General features: G+C 41.1%; 1 protein-coding gene and 1 pseudogene across 4 annotated transcripts in view; one reads left to right on the top strand and one right to left on the bottom strand.

Moving 5' to 3' along the window:
• The window catches only part of Pde11 (Phosphodiesterase 11), a 475,368-nt gene that overhangs the window by 440,098 nt on the left and 18,540 nt on the right, over positions 1-16,730 (top strand). For 3 of the 4 annotated variants that reach the window (XM_084588987.1, XM_084588986.1, XM_084588989.1), the window contains exons 12-18: positions 1,699-1,842; positions 3,337-3,480; positions 4,402-4,548; positions 5,656-5,763; positions 9,671-9,780; positions 11,025-11,112; positions 11,572-11,672. In XM_084588987.1, coding sequence (XP_084445113.1) covers positions 1,699-1,842; positions 3,337-3,480; positions 4,402-4,548; positions 5,656-5,763; positions 9,671-9,780; positions 11,025-11,112; positions 11,572-11,672 — 842 coding nt within the window. The remainder of the gene's footprint in view (positions 1-1,698; positions 1,843-3,336; positions 3,481-4,401; positions 4,549-5,655; positions 5,764-9,670; positions 9,781-11,024; positions 11,113-11,571; positions 11,673-16,730) is intronic. The other variant, XM_084588988.1, reaches the window with a different exon arrangement.
• LOC146203915 (uncharacterized) lies at positions 12,955-16,183 on the bottom strand (annotated as a pseudogene).

Here is a 16,730-nt window from a genome sequence, read left to right as displayed (position 1 = left end):
AAATACAGGCAGTGCCATCACGGGCTGATTTTGCAAGTGAACTATGGTGGTGTCAACATAGTTTTCTGGGCACAAATTCCAGAGGTTAGCCTGCACTGCCGTTCCCTTCAAAATGATGATCACTGAGTCCCTTTCTGAGTGGATATCACAATTTTGAAGTGGAGTGCTGGTAAAATTCTTCAGTCTAGTTTTCTCAGCAATAAATGCATCTTTTGTTGACAGACGAGCATCACCATGAACAGAAAGTGCCTCTGAATAAATATTTAAGAATAGAATTGTATGGGGTTGTTCTAGTGTCTCTTTAACACCTAATGGACAATTCTTTGAGCCAAAACGGTCTTTTAGCAACTATCCTATCATCTGTTAGTTGACCGAAAGTTTGTTTTAATTGAGCCTTACTGTAAACCAGACTGAGAGTGCCGCTAAGTATACAACTAGCTGTACTCGTAGCCAGAGACGACAGTCAGCTTGTGACGAACCTGGCTTATCCACCTAAGGCTGTTTGTTAGGGTCTAATTTAGGTTTTTCAGTCAGCTTTGTGTTATGCTGCTAAAACTGCTACATTTTTAAAGACAAAGAAGCATATCCCAATCACAATAAAGAAAAGAAAAAACTAACTGTTCAGAACATCTATATACTCAAGTGAAATTGAATGACTGATTCCAGTTCTGTTTCTTTTTATTGTTTTTATATTTATTCATTATTATTATTATTTTTTTTTTAATCTCCAGTGGGGCCTTTCCTGACAGGTTATTACCATTCACATTCAACAATTTCCAGCAGTCTGCATTAAATTTTTTTAACCCTCACTGTGGCACTTCTCATTACATTTAAAGTTCTTTCAAGGTAGAATTATGTTATTGTTATTTGCCTAATTCTCTCTTAAAGGAGACTGGACACCAAATTTTGATGGCATTTTTCTTCTTGTTAATGGTGCACAAGACATTCCTCTATATGGATCACCACATGGTTTTTGCCTACGACTGCTAAATAATCTGTAATTGAGTTTTCTTTTCTCACTAGTTTCGGTTCCAGCTGCTAGGAGATGTCTGTGATGCCACAATCAAGTCTAGGTCACGTGTGCAATAAAAACACTGCTGACTCTTCACTTGTGATTCCTGTTGCATTGTAGTGAATACAGACAACAGAGGAACGACTAACCTAGACTTGACTTTGACGACACAGCCATCATCTCTCGGCTGCTGAAACCAAAACAGAAACTGTTGTGTCGTGGCCAAGGCACCCGCCGAGAAAGAGAAACGAGACTCGCACGTTAGCCGTCCATGATGAGTAGCCTGTTTATTGATGAGCTGCTGGATATTTATAGTATACAGACTACGTCACAGATGGCAGCACAATCCTGAGTGACAGAACAAGTACAGTTATGATCCACAGAACAGAAACCGAAAGAGGACGAATCCGAAACTAGGACAGAATAAATAGAAATGCGTGATATAACCCAAACAGGTGAGAAAATAAATTGAATTATATAAATTATTCAGTGGTCGTAGGCGAATATCATGTGGTGATCCATCTGGGGTAATGTATTACGCATCATTACGAAGAATAAACCAAAAAATTAGGTGTATGTACTCCTTTTAAGCCACCCTGTATTGCTGTTCTTTTATTTTAATGTTGTTAATCTCTTTTCCTTTTATGATGCAGCCATTTGCTGTTGCCATTCATGTTTACATGCAGGTGGATGAAGGGAGCTCATTCCGGCACCAGTCCATCCTCTGCATTCCAATCTACAATGCTAATCGTCTAGTCCTAGGTGTGGCTCAGCTCATTAATAAACTCAATGGCGAGCCGTTCAACAAAAATGATGAGCAGTTACTTGAGGTAATCATGTTTCCTTATTTTCATCTGCAATTCTCTCTTCCTTTTTCCTTCTGAGGGATACTTCATTTTCCTGCTCTCAATTCTTCTCTTTATTGAAGTATGCGTTGTAAGTTTCATTGGAGATGCATGACTACCACTGTGCATGCACTCAGCAGTATGCTTCACAGCTTTGCTGAGATCTCAGTTGAACATTTCCAGTAGGGACTCAGGCAAAAAAAAAAAAAGGGGGGGGAGGAGGGCTTTGTTGCAGCCAGAAGTGACATAAAATGGAATGTGGTTGGTATTTCTCTAAAGTATGCAGGCTATGCTTCACACGAATTGGAGTCAGTAGCACATATGGTGAGGGCCACTCCTGCTTGTCTGGACAAATGCAGAACAACTATCCCTATCTCTGTTTATTGCACATTTTAAGAGCAGTGGGAATATGGTGCTCCATTGAATCTCCAAATTGGTCCACATACTTTTGGCCACCATCAACGTTCTTAGATAAAGACAGTTGGAAAACTGCGCGGTGCGAAGTGGGCTAAAACGATTGCCGATCTGGCGTGAATTGATCGCAAAGTGACCGCAGCGCTCCTCTTTCCCTCTGTCGTAGATGGGTGAGGCCATAGAGCTAATACACAGGCGGAAATTAATCTGCCATCCGCCCTCCTTTTCTCCTCCTCCTCCGGAAATTTTAAAATATTACTAACCCTTTCTTTCCAGCAATGCGCCTGTGTTTTTGAACCATCTTTGTACGCATGAAACACCACTGAGTTTGCAGATGTATCTCAAGCAGGCAGGTAGCAGACGACCCGCTTGAGCTGCGTCTGCAACCTCCTTGCTTCAGACGCGTCAGTAGATGCGGCTGCTTTCATATTGTACAAAAGTGTTTAAAAATGGAAACGCAATTTTATTATCTGTTGCATTGGTAAAAGAGGAGGGTTTTCAAATTTACGCCTGTGTGTTAGCTCTATGACCTCACCCATCTACCACAGCGGAGGAGAGGGGTGCTGCGGTCGCTTTGCAATCAATTGACGCCTGACCGACGGTTGTTTGGGCCCACTTCGCAGCGCAACGTGCCAGTACAGTTTTCCAACTGTCTATTTAAGAACGTTGGCCACCATGCATGCTTCTCTAAGAGCGATCACCTTAGAAAAACTGTTAATGCTAAACGAAAAATGTTGCAGTACTGATGGACAAAGTGCTGATTTGGTAGTGTCCAAAAATGTCATGGTTAGGCTGCATATGTAACTGAATGTATCGACTGCAACAATGTTCTATCTTCCAACCTTAGAAAATACATTTAGTGCCTAATGCTCCTGCTAGACTTCACAGATGTATTAATGCAATGCTCCATTTGCATCAGTAAGTTTGCCAGGTAATAATAAAAAAGAAGCAGTGTTATATGGTCTCAATGTAGATGCTTTTGGATGCTACAGAGTGAAGTCGTAGCATCAGCGCTTGCTTATTCAGCCGGTCTCGTGTTAATCTCTTTTCACCTGATATGCACAGGCGTTTGCCATCTTCTGTGGCCTGGGCATCCAGAACACACAGATGTATGAAAAGGTGGTGAAAGCTATGGCCAAACAGCGAGTGACACTTGAGGTACTCTCCTATCATGCTTCTGCACCTCTTGAAGAGGCCCTCAAGCTCAGTGTGAGTGAGCACGTTTCTTTTTTGACAATATCTTGAATCAATTTTGCACTAGTAGTATTCAACAAATTTAAAAATATAAAAATTGTATAAGATTCTAATGTACTGAGAAATAAAGTGGGTTTCATGCTAGTGCTGTGATCAAAATTGAAATAAGTTTGCAAAGTACAGTTTATATACTTATTTTTGTTAGAATAAATTGTAGTAATGCATGTCTGAATGGCTTTAGGTGAATTACATGTGGTTTAGCAAACATTTTAAACATTTCTCTCTGAACTGAACGTGAGAATTCTCTTGTAATGCTGAATATGGTGATCTAGTTGTGAGAACAAAAACATTGATTATCTGTAAAAACTATATATCTGATGGATGTCGGACATTAGTCCATCAGACAGCCTGTATATCTATGGGTGTCGGACAGTTGCTTGGAGCTTTTCATGCTCCTTTCAGGAACACTAAATAAATACAGGTGCGTAAGAATGCAGAATATATAAAAATGCATGCAGAACACTGAATCGATGATTGCGTATATTACATAAATTCATAATCCTTTCGTATGCTAGTACACCACAAGCGTACAGGATGTGTGTGCATAAGTAGAAATTTATTGTAGCAGGTACATTAAAGGTGCACTGACATTGCACAGCTATGGGCGCCTTGCTTTTTGTCTCCATCGAAAAACAGTGCAAGATATGTTCATATGCCTTTTCAATGTGTGTGCGTTAATGAAGTTGAATTGCGATGGTACAAATACCTAAGGGTCAGGAAAAATAATGGTATCATTCGAAATTCCTATCATCCAAATCAAATGAAATTTATGTGCACAGTCAAATGAAAAACATTTGTGCAGATATTGGTTTACACCTAACCATTTCAGGTCAACTTTACCTCTGTCATTTGGTTGTTTTTGTGGCACACGTGCAGGAGTGCGTTCTTCCGTCGATGCAGTCACTGCATTTGCAAGACTACAAGTTCAATGACTTCAGCCTCGACGATGATGGCATGCTGAAGGCGTGCCTGCGCATCTTCCTCGAGTTGGACTTCCTTAATCGCTTTCACATTGAGTACCTGGTATGTTTTCTGTTTATACATATTTGTATGTGCCACTTTAACTGAGAGTGGCTAAAATGAAAACGCCTAACGAAAAACGTTGTTGGTTGTTGTCAGCTATGGATGACTTTGTCTCTATGTTGTACATACGAGAGGTGCTTATTCCACTTGACGATGCATGAAGGGGCTGCAGTGATGCCAGTCTACTATTAGCAGTAGGCTTTCTCATTTATGTCGTTAACCACTTGCAGGTTGAAAGTTAGCTTTGCCAAAACATCTGAGCCTTCTTCCAGTGCTGATAGACAGTGGCACACGGTCTAGTTACTGATGATTTCATTCACATGTGCAACTTTTTTTCGGGCACTCATTTTGCAAAATACCTGATAGGCAATTGGTATCAAATTCAAACTTACTTTACTGCCTGCTAGCAGAAAATTATATGCAGATGCAGTATACTGTATTTAATTACTTCATTCAGTTAAAATTTTGGTGCATCCTGCTAAACAACATTACATTTCTATTAAATGAAACCTGCATAACATTCATGTTGCTAGTAGTGCTTGGTTAAGTTAATCTCAAGAGCAAATTCCAACCTCATAAGAAGACTGGTTATGCCTCAAGGCACGAAACATCTGGTTACCTTTATGAACAACATTTCCAGCTTCATGCAAGAACTGCAAATCTTGCGTCTACATCTCCACGCAACTGCACCTTTAAGATCTTCAAAGATCTTAAAGGTGATCCTTGCCTGCCTGATTTGCATAACACTATGATCCGTTACTACAGCAACAACCAGATAGGCAGGGAAATTTTTAAGCTTACTGCATTGCTAAAAACCCGGACACGTGTGTGGCAAAACAGTCTGTTGCGTTACAAGAAAATGAGATAGCCTTAAATGATAAGTGCCTTTCAGTGCAGCGTAATCCTTTTTTGTTTTTGGTTTCGCACGTTTCACTGCATACAATTCCTGTGTTTTCTAATAAATCTTTAGTTGTTAGACAGCACCCGTGTTGTCCTCTCTTTTCTCGGTCCTTTGTCTTTTTTGCGCTTTTCCACAATATGAACTATGTACTTCCAACTTGCCCAATACAGCGTACTCTTATTTAACCCTCCTTATCTGATTCCCAGGTGTTGTGTCGGTGGCTTCTGAGTGTCAAGAAGAACTACCGCAAAGTGTCCTACCACAACTGGCGGCATGCCTTCAATGTGGGCCAGATGATGTTCTGCATTCTCACGGTAAGATCATGTCACAGTAGCTTAATTTGTCTTTCGGAAAGACGCAATGCGTCCTTTCTTTCGACGTGAAGGCCAAGTTGAAGCTACTATATAGTAATACTGCACCTTCCGGGTGATCAGTTTAATATAAGTATATTACTAGCCAAATTTTAAAGTTTGAGACAGTAAGAAACAGGCTTATTTCTATTGTCAATATTGTTAATCATGGTTGTAAGCAGGGCACTGCTTACAGAGCTGGAACTCTACCCCTGAAAAGTGGATGACCCCACTATAAAAGGTGCCGCTTCCTCTTAATTCAGTTAGTTAGTTAGTTATGCGATGTTTCTTTCAAATGATGCATTAAGGCATTAGAATATATGGATAACCACGTGGTATTTACTTGCGACTGCTAAATATTTATCAATTGAATTTCTTCTCTGGCGTGTTTAAGTTTCAGTTTCATAATCCAAACAATGGCTGTGACTTACATATAAGAAACGTTTAGGTCATGTGAGCCATGAAAAAAAAAGCTGCATTATAACCACTTGCATGTCATTTGTTGTCGCTCCAGCTCTTGAACTAGGCTGGCCTATATTGTGGTGAATTAAATCTACGTATCAGCAATTACTGTTGCAGCCCCTTTTGTGCCTCACATGATCTAAACACTCCTTATACATCACCGCCATCGTTCGCTTGATGAAACATCATGAAGATATTCAATGATGCATTATTTAGCGTAGGGTATACTGCTGGGCTAGTTGGTGGTGGTTATCAAACATTATGGTATCATAATGTTTGATTATTTAGCGGTTGTAGGCAATTCTTGCACATCATTTTACATTCATTATACATTCGTTTGCTTGCAGATGACTGAGTGCTGTACCAGGATATTAGATGTTCTAATCACCAAACTGATCTTGATATTTCTCTAACATCCTTGCATGGTACCAGAAATGGGGCATGGTCATAAATAAAGAAAAGACCAATTTCCTTCGCGTGAAACTTAAAAAAATATATTTCTTCACAGGTTTCACCTTGGGCAATCACCATTACATGAAGTATCCAGTTTTAAATACCTAGGTGTAGCATTAACTAACAACCTGCCCTGGAAATCACATGCTGTAAATATCGGCTCATCCTCATTTCGCAAGCTGTGTTTTCTGCGAAACAAACTTTCGAAAGCTTCCGCTGAAGTTAAATTGCTCTCCTATAATTAACTTATCAGGCCTAAGCTCGAGTATGTATGCGTAGTGTGGAATCCTTATACTAAAACTGATGTTAAAAAACTTGAAAGAATTCAAAGAATAGCCATAAGATTTATTTATTCAAAGTTTTCGCCGTTTGATTCTCCATCTGCGCTAATGAATATTAACAATATCCAACCCCTTGAGACACAGAGAAAAAATATTTGTCAAGAATTCCTTTCCCTGCTCATAAATAACAAGTTGGCGCCTGATCCTGCACCCTGCGTATCCTTTTTAACTACATACCCTACACATCACCATCATCCCAGTGCCCTTACTCCATACTTTGCTCGAACTGACACATTTAAATTTTCCTTTTTCCTACATATCGTAGCAGAGTGGAATTTCCCGACATAATGATTGACAGCGCATACTCATGCTGAATGTTTCATTTTGTTTATTTTATTTTGTGCTTTTATATCTGTAATATCTACTTGTGTATTTCTTTGCTTGGATCTGTACAATGATCTGCATTATGAAATAAATAGAAATTTTGAGTCAAGGAAACAAACTACTAAAAATAGGTGTCTATAGTCCTTTAAAGGCTGGTTTTGAAATTGCAAAATAATAATTGAAAATTTTAATTTTTGAAACTTATTGTATTCCAGTTGTATGGCTTGTTTTCTTTATTGTCCTAACAATTGGGTTTCAGTGCTGAATTTACTGGGAAATACTACTTTCAAAAAGTAATTTTGTGAATCAAGGAAATACTATCAAGATGTCCTTCTCCATATTAGTTTTCTCACTAGGTGCTCAACTTGAGAAGATTTCTTTCTGACTGTTTTATCAATTTTTACCGTTTGTTTTATTGCAATCCTAAAACCATACCCTAGGTCGTTTTTTTTTTTTTTTTTTTTTTCTCTCTCTTTTTTTTTTACAATTGCATGACATGAATTTCCTGCATGAAGCTGCCTTCAAGATGCACACATGTCTGCGAGAACCACATTGCAGATATAAATAACTGATAATTGGCCCTTTTAAAAAAAAAATTATATGCAGCACTTTTGTAGGAACACACTGAATGCTTAATCAGCCTTCTGCCTTATTTTATAAACTCTGTAGGCTTTTCAGGCAGGAATAAACCATAGAAAAAATATCTTTTACATAAAGAGTGCAATTTCTTTTTTAGTAGTTATTTAAAATCCTGATATCCTTAAAAAGGTTCCGTGTAACTCTATGGAGAGTTAAAATTATCTTGCTGGAAGCCACATCTTCCCTTAAGAATACTACATCTCTTAAAAGCAGACGTTGTGCCTTACTTGTTAGGTGTTGATTCAAATGTCTATGTGTCCATCAGTCTTTTGTTATTGTTCCTTTTTTGTGTGTGTGGCATTACTTTGGCTAGATGGGTAGGTACAGCATCTTGTGTAACTTTGTGCTTTTCTGCACCATGGCACAAAATTAGTCTTTGGTCAGTGGCTTGTCACCAAGCAGCACATTGTCAGCTATTTAGGCCTTATTGTCTTGCACTTGTGAGGATTTAAACGGGCTGTTTTCCTAAATTAGATAAAGTTGAATATTATTGCCATCATTTGTTTAAAAATCCTTAAGATTACTTGTTGGAATGGCATAGCATGGCTCTAGCAGGTGCTAGTTGGCAGGTGACGTGGCCGTGCACTGATAGGTCGTCGGGTTGTGTGATGTCACGAGACCACATGACCTGGCCAAGTTGGCGGGCGCTGTCAACTCGGGCTTCACCTTTGAGAAGGTATAGGGTGAGATTAGAATCTAGCCTTCCAGGACCTGCGTATTGAATCAGACACGCTGCCCCTAGGCAACGCAGGCATGATCCTGCAGCTTGGTTAAAGCGGGGATTTATATCTATGTCAAGTGGCCTATCGCACAATATGACCTTTTATGAATGCATGCTAATTAGTAAAATGTGATAGTTAGCCATTTAATTTGAATAATTTTTAAATTTACTGACATATGCGGCGACTGACAATTTATTCATGAAATTGTATTTTTTTTCTCTGTCAACTACACCCTTGCTCGTAGGACTTTTTGAACGTGTTTGCTAAAATATGTCTTTAGCCATGCAGGAATGCCTTTGATAGTGTGTTTTACTCTTCAGTAACTGTCTTCATCCAAAAGTGTTAACAGGATTTTTTTCTTTGGTGTTAGGAAATGACAGAGGCTATTTCGAGGTCTTGATAGAAAGAGCATAATACATGGCATGCACACAGGTTCACGTCTTCCCATTGCCTTTTCCGGTTATGCACCACGCTACGTGGGAAGTGAAATGAAAAATGCCACTGAAGTGGACGGTAGGCCCACTGAGTTGTGGAGCTAGGACAAAATTGCTGATTTTAGGGAACGTTTGAGCTTCCAGTTCTTTTTTTTTTTTTCCCGTAAGTAACTTCTTAAATGTATAAACTTAATTTAGGTAAACATTTTGATGACATAAGGCTGCTCAAAAACAGCTGATAGTTTAATGCTGATTAGTATGCAGAGTTCTTGTACAACTTGTACAAGATGACTTCGATCATATTGTATTAATCACAGTCTACATATCTTGGCTAGGCATGATTACATCACTTATATCTCGCAGGGTTTGAAGCGTTTGTGCAGTGTAATGTGGTGTGAGCATGTAAACAACGTTCATATCTGACTGTTGCGATTCATTGCTCCCATTCTTACACAGCATATTGTCGCTGTAATGTTGAAATTACCTCTGTCTGCAGAATACGAAGCTACATGAAGTTCTTGGCGACCTTGAAACCTTCGGCCTCATTATGGCTTGCTTTTGCCATGACCTGGACCACAGAGGCACCAACAATTCTTTTCAGATCAAGTATGGAGATGCAGTTGCTGCTTTAGTTCAATCCTTTGCATGCCTTTTGTATCAACCCTAACTATTTCTGTTTAGTGACTCATGCTTGCCCATTGTTAAGGACCTTTAGTAAAGTACTCACAAAAACTACACTGGCAGTATTTTTTGTGTACATGATTAGTTAAAATGGACCATGATCAAGTGTTTCGACAGAGAGTCCTTCTAAAAACAGTGAAAGCTCAATGCAAGATTCGCACATTCACTGCCATTAAATGCAGCATTCTGATTCATGATACACTTGTGTATATATATATATATATATATATATATATATATATTACTAATTTCTGTGATTATCCAAAAAAAAAGACATAAAGTACCATCCCCAACGCTTTCCTTGGCCTCGCCGACTGTTGGCTTCTTTCCTTCATGTATTATAACGAGCACCCTCATTTCCCCTCACTTGATCTGCTTGTAGCTTACGGAGGTCTCGGTTCTGGCAGTCTTGAAGCCATAGGTAGCGTAAGAGGGTTCTAGCACAGCTTTCGCCCTCGCTCTTGAACACGTTCTACGTGACGCTGGCGGTAACAAAGGACGTTCCACGTCCGCCGCTATGGCTGAGGGTGGCGCTGGTGAACACTCTCATGGTTCGTATACAGACAACATAAATAACCAAGCAAGTAGCAGGGGGGACAGCGGCCGATGTAGCTCAGTTGGAAGAGCACCGGATGCGATATTCGGAGGTCGTGGGTTCGGTTCCCACCATCGGCACGTTGTTCTTTCTTCTACTTTGTGTTTAATTATCTTTCCCCTAAACAGATTACATTACTAATTTCTGTGATTATCCAAGTAAACATTAAAAAAAAAAAGACATAAAGTACCATCCCCAACGCTTTCCTTGGCCTTGCCAACTGTTGGCTTCTTTCCTTCATGTATTATAACTAGCACCCTCATTTCCCCTCAATTGATTTGCATATATATATATATATATATATATATATATATATATATATATATATATATATATATATATATAAATATGTGACATCTCTAAGTTGTTCGAATAAACTGTCTTTAAAAAGAAATAAACAGATAAATTTCCTTTCGTGCTTTGGAAATTGTATTGCAAACTTTAATGTGAAATATTTGCTGCTTTGTATGATTTTTGGGCTTTGCCGCAAAACTTTCTCTGATATTAATGGTAAGTTGCTGATACTCGGAGTGGAGGAGATGTATGGTTCTTCACATTGTTTAATTCGTTTTAGGTCATCATCTCCCTTGGCACAGCTGTATTCTACATCAACAATGGAGCACCACCACTTTGACCAATGTGTCATGATACTCAACAGCCAGGTATGTACATCGGAGTATAGTCAAGATTTTTCTAGCTACAATTTAATTAAATCAACCTGAATTGTTGGCTTCTTACCAAACTTCCATCAACCATTTAATTTTTGTTTGCATCAGTGTGTAATGTGGTGAATCAATTGAAATATATTTTTCTGTGCAGTGTAATCACTTCATACATCAAAACAAAGTATCAAAATAAATGAAAGGGGACTGCAAATTGTTCCATATTCTTATGTCCAAATTTACTATAAAAATTGATATCTTTGTGGCTCTGGTGTGTGCATTGTCTATTCTGTTTGAAAGGCGCCTTCTGGGTGTTACAAATAACCATTGAAGATTCACAATTGTCAATGCATGTTTAATATGTCTGTTTCGATGCTTTTGTATAGTATCCCCTATGAAATGAAGATCTTAATAATGTTGGCGCTGCATTATGTGTTTGCCGGCTGCTTTGCATTCCAGGGCAATCAGATTCTAAGCCATGTGTCTCCAGAGGAGTACACCACCATCATACGAATTGTTGAAGAGGCCATTCTTGCCACAGACCTTGCTGTATATTTTCGGTGAGTTTGTTGCTGTCCGTTATACCTATAGTTACTTAACATCTGTAATGCAGCCTTAAACACCATTCATGTAGCATATATTACATACAATCACTTCTCTGGTCACACACTGGGTGGAAATCGTGCTTTGTGATTGTGCAAGTTTACCTAAACATGAGTACAAATCTACAAATTCCAGAGTCATAGTGACAAAATTAGACTCATTTTCTGGCAACTTCTCCCGGAGTAGCCAAACTGCGGCTCCTCACGGGTGCACGCGCAGCTCCTTGTTATTAAGCAACCCCATATTTGTTTCCCCTAAAAGCAGCTTGCTTTATGTTCTCAAAGAGATACATGCCAGACTGGCAACCATTTCAAGCTGGTGCCTTCTGCCCACAGTGTAAGAATAATTTAGGTGAGAGGACGCCGCCGGTCCCGCTCTGCAAGAAAGCTCTGCTTCTCAAGTTCTCCAACAGATGGCGCTACCAACTCAGGCCCGGTAGGGCCCGGTCGCTGTGTGGGCGAAGTCACGGTGCAAGAATAGGTGGGTCAAGTAAACAAGAAGCCAACTTGGTCTCGCAACGTCATTGTTGCGAGGCGAAAGTAAATCGTCCAGTAAAATAAATAGCATTACCTTACCGCCTTCATGTTAGCCCCTAACGTTCAGTTTTATCTGCAGCGAAGGCGAAACAGCTAGTTGGGGGCTAAGTCCCGTGCGTCCGGTCGATGCCAGAGAATGTGTTAGGTAGTTTCTCTGATACCGGCTATCGCACGAATAAACGTCTGCAATGTTTACGCTTACCCCAGTCACCCGTCGTAAGCGGTCAAGCGTACCTACAGTTATACACCGAGTTTATATTCCACCACTCACGAGTGGCCCGTTACAGCAATAACGTCGTAAATTGGTGATAAGCGTAAAAGGAAAGGGAATTCACAGGAAGCAGTCGCAACATCCTAGCTCAGAAAACGGCTAATAAACTGTGATAATACTTGCAGCCTTATTCTTCTCTGTCTAACAATGTGTCGGCGTGTCATTGGCAACTACAGATTCGATACTGTCTGTATAAGTTTGTATTACTACCTTAAGATACATACAGTTTATAGTCTTGTTCATGAGAAGAATGCATACATTTGTGTGGATGGCAATAAGGCATTGACCTCATAAATTTCATTTATTTACAAAAGAGAAAAACTACATTGGTAAGTATGACAGTGTACATCACACCACACACACACAAAACAAAGTTTAGACATATATGCAGTACACATAAGCACACATTGTGCTCGTCCTGGACAAAGAAAATCATACAAGTTTAGACAATTTACGCAAGTCTTGGCTTTTCTTTACATGCTTGTTCTTCAACTGTCAGCAATACTGTCGTATTCGCAGGCACACATAATAGTGTAAGAGCTTAGCAAGCATTTCTTCTTTATGAGCAACACATGGAAATGTGAAGTTGAAGTTTTCTAGCACAGCGTCAGTCGTGCGATCAAATACATCCCTTTCGCTGATATGTTTTGCAAAGTGCTCCTCGGCCTCTTTAAAAAGAAGAAACAGGTGCACATTGGGATACATGAGCCCTCCTTTCGTTTTACAATTTACCAAGTCAGTTTCAGGTAACTTTGAAATACCCTTCTGTCCGACCAGAGCCTCCTTACAAACTGTACAGGATGTATGAGTACCAAGCTTTCGTGTCACAAACCCTGTGACACAATGCAGTCAATAACTGCAGCATTTGAATAGTCATGTTCAAACACATCATTGCACTCCCAGGTTTCCTCACTGATAAGGCCATCCAGCTTCTGCTTGAGGTCATGCATTTTATCGGTGTGCTGAATAGCTCCGGATTTAAACACCTCTCTAAAGGCACTGAGCGTAAGAAAAGCAGATTGTTCTTTCTCGGAAGCTACACAGTTGCTGAACTGTGGTGGCCTCAATAATGAATAAAGAGAAAGCATGCGGTAAAGCTGTAGGAATGTCGGGAATGTGGGATGCTCATTTTGGCCACCCGCTTGTCTTATAATACCGAAAAAACACTCCAAGGGGTCCTGATTCATTTTTGCTGTCAGGACGTACTTGAAGTCGCACTCCTTCAGAAGAAACACTGACAGTTCCTGACCAGACTTAAGGGTAACACGTAAACCTTTGGCTGTAGATTGTGTTAGGAAAAGATCTTTGTGAATATCACCCCTCACAACTTTCTGCTCCCAGCTATCTAGCCACTTAGACGCAGACTCGAGAACATGGAAATCTTTGCATCCAAGTGTGAGGCCTTCTGCGGGAAAGCGACGATTGAGGGCGTCAAAAAGGTAATTCATCAAGAGAGTAAACTCTACAGTTGGCTCGACATTTTCAAGCCGAGGTGCGCCTCTCCGTGCATAGAAAGATATTTCCTTAGCAACTGAGTGGCTGAAAACTTGTGTGGCTAGCTTCACCCGCATTTTGAGCATATGTGAAGGATTGACATGACAATACGTCAGCTTTGGACACACCCTAAGTTCAGCGGCATTTTTGGTATCTGCCACAAAAAGTGCATCGTAGCACGACTATTTTACTAGCCCCCCATTTACTTTCAAAATCTTTTTGTCATAGAGACGATTCCTGATGCATTTGAATAAATGCGGTGTGTCTGCGACGACATAGACTTTCCTTGAGGCGTCTAGTGGATGTTCAAAACAATTAACAAAATGTCCTAGAGTGCCGCTTACTCCGAGCTGCTTCCACATGGCCCTGTTAGTAGATGCACCATCGCAGACTACACCGTCAACAAATATTCCTGCCTGCTCTAAGTGCACAATGCACTGCAGCAACAGCTGGGCAAGGACTGTCCCTTTTGTTGCTCCTTTCAAAGCAAATACTGCTACAGGTTGTAAATAACTGTCAGCAAAAGGTGCAAAGGCAAACACTAGACCATGGTCTGCCAGCTCATTGCTTTGCCCTCCTTGGTCTCCATAGTCAACAAGTCCGGAATATGTCATGGTCTTCGAGTTTACAGCCATCTCTTTCCTGACCTGTATCTCGTCTAAAATCACCATCCCTCTGCGCTAAGGGCGTCTTCCTTGCCAGTTTGATTTTGAAAGCTTTAAAAAAATTATCATCAAAACCACATTTGAGCCCAACCATGTTTATATACTTTCTTATGGTGGTTGATATGCACGGCATGGGCAGTATGTTATTACTCCGAAGGAATGAGTAAGTGGTGGGGCTCCTGATATTCAGCAAGAGACATAGGAGTAGCCAGTCGTCGGTGTAGCGCCTATTATTCTTTGTTGTGCACTTGGCTGCGGACATACATTCCTGCACAAGAAGGAGCTGCATCGGTGGAATGTTAAGAGCTTGCAGTTTCTTTTCGATGTCTTCCTCTTGCAATTTCATTATTTCACATTTGCTCTCTTCGAGTTGTTTAGTTATGAGTCGGTTGCGCTTCAGTAGCCGTGCCCGTGACTTTTGCAAGACAGCCCTAGCACGACGCAAGGCATTAATCTTCTGTTTCTTGGCAGGTGACACAGACAGCCTGATGCGTTTCAGTGGTTGCCGCTGTTTTGCTCGAGCAGCTTGCCGGTCGGCATGGATTCTGAGAGTATCCGATAGGCTACTGCATGCACGACATATATCTCCCCCCCGGTAACAGCAATGGGCATCGTTTATGCCTCCATTTACGCTGGCAGTCAACAAAAGCACATTCAGGAGCCACAGAAGGAAAGTCTTTCATATTAGGTCCTCCACTGCAAATGTGTAAGTTGTGAATGGCTTTTAGAACATCCTCAACTTCAGTTGTAGACACAGCAAAATTATTTTTGCCTACAGCACTGCATTCAACCGGCTTGTCGAATATGTAAACTTGCAAAGCCATGTCACTTTTCACATGCACAGACTTTCGGTTAAAAAGCACACATGCTCTGTCACTTGTGCGTAGCAGGGAGGCGTCGTGGAACACGAGGTCACGGAACCCTTCTGCGTCGATGCAATGCACTGCCCAGGACAGTGTCGGAAGGCAGAGAGTTGATGCTGTGTTGAACATTTCTTCGAACGGTGATGAAGTGCAGAGGTCACTTGACCCGACAACATTGCTGCTCTCGTTGACTTCGCCGTCTGTGCTTTGAGCTGATGGTGTTGCTGGCTGGGTTTGAAGTCCGGTACCTCCACTGTTGGGCCCGCGCGTACACGTGGAGGAAGGTGCACGATAAGCCTGTCGCCTTGAATTCTTGCGAGGACTTCTTACCTTCTTTGACAAGTAGCTCGGTGCTCCCTCGAAAATAGTTGGCAGAGCATCCTTGGCAAGTCCCGCTCTCCTGTTGCCCGATATCAGAACGCGGCCATCAATAGCAGCGGACCACGTTTTTAGTATGAAGTGAGGAGCGAAATGTTTTTCACAAACACGGTCCGTGCGCTGCAGTACTCGGTCTTTGCGAGGGATCGCCCGTCTCCATGCGTCGAGCCTTGCTTGGTCTTGCGGTGGCGTAAAAAGCGATAACTTCTCTTTACAGGACTTATAACCCGTGTTGCAGTACGGTACAAAGCACTTCCCCATTGCGTAGCATACCAATACGTAAAACAACCAAACAGATCGAAGCGTAAACACACGTGCGTGCGAACAAAGAGCAGGCGCAGAGTGGAGAATCCGCACGAATGCGCGGGCGCAAGGGACTTTAGCGGGCGCTAGTTTCGCGCGCCACCTCTCGAGGGCTCTTCTAACCAGAGCTCAACTCTCCTCTCCCCGGGAAGCGTCACCTCCGCGCCGTCCTCTCACCTAAATTATTCTTACACCGTGCTTCTGCCTATTGCTGTGAGGTACTTTTCACAACAGTGAAAGCAATGAAGTCAAAACAGCATCGAGCCTTACAGACGAACTTCTAAATGAGCTGCTCAGTACTGTGTTTGCTTCAAAAATGGGGCAGCACAGTGTAAAGGTACAATGAGCAATTGCTGCATCAGTGGTATTCACTGTGACCTCCAGCCTTGTTACAAGAAATGAAAACAATTTGCCACGCCCCTCTTTTTACTGTGGTTGCCGACTAAAAAAAGTGTGTAAAAAAAAAATATGGTGTGTGTGACCAGTTTTGTTCTTGCTTGCTTGC

Source organism: Amblyomma maculatum, chromosome 1 (assembly GCF_055883805.1).
Source record: "Amblyomma maculatum isolate TAMU_Amacu chromosome 1, ASM5588380v1, whole genome shotgun sequence".
Classification (NCBI taxonomy): Eukaryota; Metazoa; Arthropoda; class Arachnida; order Ixodida; family Ixodidae; genus Amblyomma; species Amblyomma maculatum.
The sequence above is the reverse complement of the archived record's forward strand: the minus strand, read 5'-3'. Positions and strand labels throughout refer to the sequence as shown.